Below are 5,090 nucleotides of genomic sequence, written 5' to 3'. Positions count from 1 at the left end.
AGAGTAGAAATTAGCAGGATGCCTGACATGATAGGTAGGTGCTGAGCTCTGAAGTATGATCCGTGTGATTGTGCAGCAAACCTTCTTAATTGTTGAACCATATTCTCTAGCGTCTGAAACTATACTTTGATTTGATTTGTAGGTTATTTTTATAACTTGTCAATGTTAAACGGGAGCAGAGAAGAGCCATGTATTGTCTAAAGGCTGACATCATGAAAGTATATCCCTGATTGTCTGCCCTCACCTGCAGACATGAACTCTTGTCCTCTGAGCCCATCTGCAGTACTTACAGATGTAGCCTGTGTCTGGACTGAGCCCCAAAACAGCTCTTATGCTTGTGTAGCTTCTCAGTGCTCAATCCACCAATACTTAGCAGATGCTTTCTTTGAAAGACTGGCACAACAGAAGGCAGTAGGAGGCCAGCTGTATGATTTCCTTGTTAGAGAACATGTCCAGATGACTCAAAGTGCCTATGTGACAGGACTGTATTCAATTTGACAAAACCCATTTTCTAAGGTATCTTTTAGGTAAATGCCAATTCCCAAATGCTACTGTGCTAGGCTCTGGTACTCTGGCACACTCCCTTGCTCATATTTTGGTTTTCATTCTTGGAAATACCCTGATCTAATTGTTGTTCCTGTCTCATACCTGGTTTAACTTCCTGAACCTGTTCATTATTACTGGCTGGCATTCCACCAGAAATAAATGGTTTGTCCTGGACTTTGCTATAATGATGAAACTTCAAATATCTCCCATTTCATGATATCTGTTAGAATTTTTATGCTTCCTTTCTCACCTTATATTGCATTTCATCAAGAAATAATCATTCTCTAACATAATCTATACTCAAAGTATGTACTTCACATGTTATTAATTAGAATAGACCATAAAACTGCTTGGACTGGTAAGGCACATAATTGGAATTATCTAGATCAGTAGTTCTCAACATGTGGGGTGTGACTCCTTCAGAGTCAACTGACCCTTTCACAGGGTCATATATCACATATATTGTATATCAGATATTTATGTTATGATTCATAACACTAGCATAATTATAGTTATGATATAGCTACAAAAATAAGTCTTTTGGTTGAGGTCATCAGAACATGAGGAGCTGTATTAAGGAGTCACACCATTAGGAGGACTGAGAACCACTTCTCTAGAGAGCCTCATAATCAGTGGCTAACTTCAACATCATATCCTAAAGAAGTCTACTTATGTACTCTGCTGAAAAATTAATGTGGTTCTATTACTAGATAGTACATGCACATAATATAGTAGTTTCTTAAGATTAGTAATTTTAATCTATTTTTCATTTCACTTCTTTCTTGCCATTCACTTTACTCTATAGATAAACCATCCCTTCTGAGACACCATATTACTATATATAATATATTAATATTTATATGTAAAGGTTTTATATGTAATAGTTTTCTAATAACTACAGTATACTTCACTGTGGTAGAATTGATGAATATTTAGAGTATATTTATTCTTGCAAGCAAAACTACAATGATTATCTCTTTTTTTCAGTTTGCTAATATACATTTATTAATATGATGAGAATATGAAGTTCAGAGCTAGGGGCTTATATGCTTAGAAATTTGATAGATATTGTGAATTTCCATAAATTAAATCTACACCAGTTTGTTTGAAATAGAAAATCTGGAGGGTATCATCGTACAGATAGGTTTACTTGTAGAAGATTGGATAAATGAAGCTTTTAAAAACATGGAAATGCTGGAGAACCCTGAAATCATGCTTATACTCATGGGCTGAAACAGAGTGAAGTTCAACTGTAACACTGAAGGCATAAAGGATAAAATCACATTCTATGACCTGAAGGAGAGGGCTGTATGGAGAGAATGAGCTTAAAATGGTCAGGATCTTTGATCCGAAGATATCCACCAGGAAGCAAACTATCATAGAGGAAGGCAGAAGTAAACTGTTTGATCATACTTCTCCCTTCTCATGAATAACTACTTCCTTTAATTGGTCAAACTTGACATGCAAAGAAGGCAAACAAGATCCTTCATAAAATCTAATTATAGAGAGGAGCTCACATATTGAATATACTGACATATCTGCTTAGCGAACTTCTTTTTACCAATATTCTGATCAAGAACGCTAGTTTTAGCTTGTATATCTGAGGGGTGAGATATTGCATTAACCTTTCTTTTAGTGTGAGTGGATAGAAAACTAATATCAGTGTTTTATTTTTTCTATGTAGTATTTATTCCTATTCTCTGGTTATGTAGATACACATTTACACACACACATATGTATGTATATTATATATAATATATATGTTTGTTTTTCTGTAATTGAAATATTTCCAATATAAAAAATGCAAAACCAGAGTTCCAAAATAGCTTTCCACTATAGCTTCATAACAAAGCAGTGAGCCTGACTTGTCACTTCCATTAAGTCTCTTAACAATCATAAATTGTTCAGTCTACATGAAAATAGAAGCAACCAGAAATATCACTGTATATTAAGTCATTGGCAAATCAGATGGAAACACAATACCTTAAACTGATAGTTTTCTAAAACAAATATAGTTTTATATTTAGCCTTAGTAAAATATAAAATAGCAATCATTATCTTGTTACAAACATAATCTTCAACAATATTAATTTTGTCCTCATTTTCTCCATATGCTTATATGTGTTTTATCTGTTTCAAAATCTTTTTCCCTTTTCCTGACTGTACTGTGTAGGGTTGTCAAGAGAAAGGGAATATTAAGATATTTATGTAAGAACTGGATTAGCTCATGACTTGTCAGGACAACATGAGGCTTTTTCTCAGACAACAACAAAAGACAAAACCCAGGAAATGTACCAATCATTTTTGGAGCTTACATACCAACTGTAGAATCAAATAGCTTGAAGGAAGTCATTGGTCAATGGATTATCTGTATTTGGGAACCAAGTAAATTAGATGGTGTAATTTAAAGGTCTCAAAATAAGATTGTCTATAGCATTAATTTAATCCCATTATGAAAGCCAGAGAACAAGGAGCACCCAGGTCAAGGAGTAGGTGATACTGCTTCTAAAGAAGTCACTCAGAAGAGGGCAAGTCAAAGAACTCTATATTTGGGTTCACTTCATCCCTCATAGCAGTGCAAGGTAACCTCCTATTATTGTGTCATTGTTTCTCTCATAATTATCAAGCTAAACGTTGATTCCTTCTTGTATTACCATCACGGATATACCTAAAGATAATTGCTTATTTAAATTTTAGGGCATCCTACATTATAATTGAGTTGTTTCATAGCTAATTATCACAAAGGTCTCAGCATTCTTTTTTTTTTTTTGAAACCAGAACATTTATTTTATGACTGATTGAAATCCTCAAGATGAACTGGATGCTGCAACAGCTGCCCTCTTGGATTTAGGTGTTGTTCCTTCACGGAATCCATGTCTGAATCTTCGGTAGACAGTCTTTAGGTGCCTCATCTGACCAGTCCCGGTAGTGTTTCGCCTCTTAGCCTTGGCATGCCAGTTATACTTTCTCTTGCGCTTGGCACGGTAGCCACATTTGCCACAGGTCGACTTCTGAAGGTGGTAGGCCTTCGAGCCACAGCAGCGGCACAGCGTGTGCGTCTTATTGCAACGCTTTCCAAAGGATGACTTTCCTTTCGTCATCTTGCTTCTACCACCGAGGCCAAAGAGACCGGAAGAGGTGGTCTCAGCATTCTTGAAGAATACAAATCAAGAATTTGCAAACTTCTCAGTATTTGAGTTATTTTCATATTTTCTCAGGGCACATACATGTATTTCCTGGAGGTTTGTATAAAAATATCATGGTATTTTTATATCATTGTACCACACAGAATTGTATAATACTAATTTTATCATTATTGGGAAAATGTTAATTAATTACAGCTAATGTTGAATTTTATTATATGTACATCCAATATTCTGCTAGGCTTCTTCAATTATATATATTTAGTTAATAAAGATGTTGATTAATTGATCAACAAATACCCTGTAATAGACACTCTTTCTTCTTTTCTCATTTATATATTTCTATCAACTAGCGTTTTGGCAGAGAACCCAAACCTGATGATGCTATGTACAAGGATTTATAAAAAGATAAAATGTATTTGTAGAACCATAATACAAAGTCTTGAGAGTCTTGGTTTTTATGTTAAGACTGAGACTATAGGTTCCACAAATCAGACTCTTAGGAAAAGGCAAAGAGTATAAAGCAACAGAAGCAAGGACCAGCATAATCTGTGAGGACAGAGAGTCCCCACATATTCTTTGCTCATCTCCAAGCTTCAGCAGAAATTTTGGCATGTCCTGTACCAAATGCTCCTGCCCTTCATTATGGAGTGGGTGATATGAAGACTTGATTGCTATCCTCCTAACAAGATAAGTCAATAGTTTAAGCAGGATGCAGGAGAATCTTTTGCCTTGGGTTATCCTGAACACAAGGAACTACTGATGCCTATTCATTTCTGTAAACTTCTATAATATTGTGCAAAATTACATTCTTTGCCTCACATTAACTCATAGTTGTACAGGAAAAGGATTTTTGGGAAAATGTTGCAGATTAACCAGATTGATGCAGTAAAAGTTTACCAGAGTATGAATTCATGGGTTTCTATTTATTTCAAGTTATTGGATATCACAGTCATGTTTAATTAACAAATCAACTCTTTTATTGTGCTGCCTGCATTCTTTAACCATTTCTTGAGCATATACATACCGACTTATTTTCTAGGTTAGAAAAATACCTCAGTTTGCCTTATTTTCTGGTCATTTCTCAGAATCAACTTTCTGAATGACATTTTTGTTTTGTTTAGTTTTCAGTGTTGAATGGCATTCAAAACCAAACCTTTGAAACCTTTTACTTTTGTTGCTTGAGATCTCTACTCAGCTGCCAGAAAAGGCAAAACTGGAGCCTACAGGACAAAGGTGGCAGGGCAAAGACTTCTTTGCTTATTTTCATGTTAGACTCTTGAAATGAATTTTCAGAGCTCTCAGTATAATGAGGAAATTAGACCCTTGCAATGTGGAATACAAATATCTTTCCAAGAATATCATTTGTACGTAATGTTCTATGTTAATTGGTGAACTTGA

The 5,090-nt window shown here is 35.0% G+C and overlaps 1 protein-coding gene across 1 annotated transcript; it reads right to left on the bottom strand.

The window, feature by feature from the left end:
• Positions 1–3,344: 3,344 nt before the first annotated feature.
• Rpl37l4 (ribosomal protein L37 like 4) lies at positions 3,345–3,653 on the bottom strand. Its single transcript, XM_039106059.2, has one exon. It carries the CDS (start codon positions 3,645–3,647, stop codon positions 3,354–3,356), a length of 294 nt encoding a protein of 97 aa, XP_038961987.1. The 5' UTR covers positions 3,648–3,653; the 3' UTR covers positions 3,345–3,353.
• Positions 3,654–5,090: the final 1,437 nt, after the last annotated feature.

The sequence above is a fragment of the Rattus norvegicus genome, chromosome 3 (genome assembly GCF_036323735.1).
Source record: "Rattus norvegicus strain BN/NHsdMcwi chromosome 3, GRCr8, whole genome shotgun sequence".
NCBI lineage: Eukaryota > Metazoa > Chordata > Mammalia > Rodentia > Muridae > Rattus > Rattus norvegicus.
The sequence above is the reverse complement of the archived record's forward strand: the minus strand, read 5'-3'. Positions and strand labels throughout refer to the sequence as shown.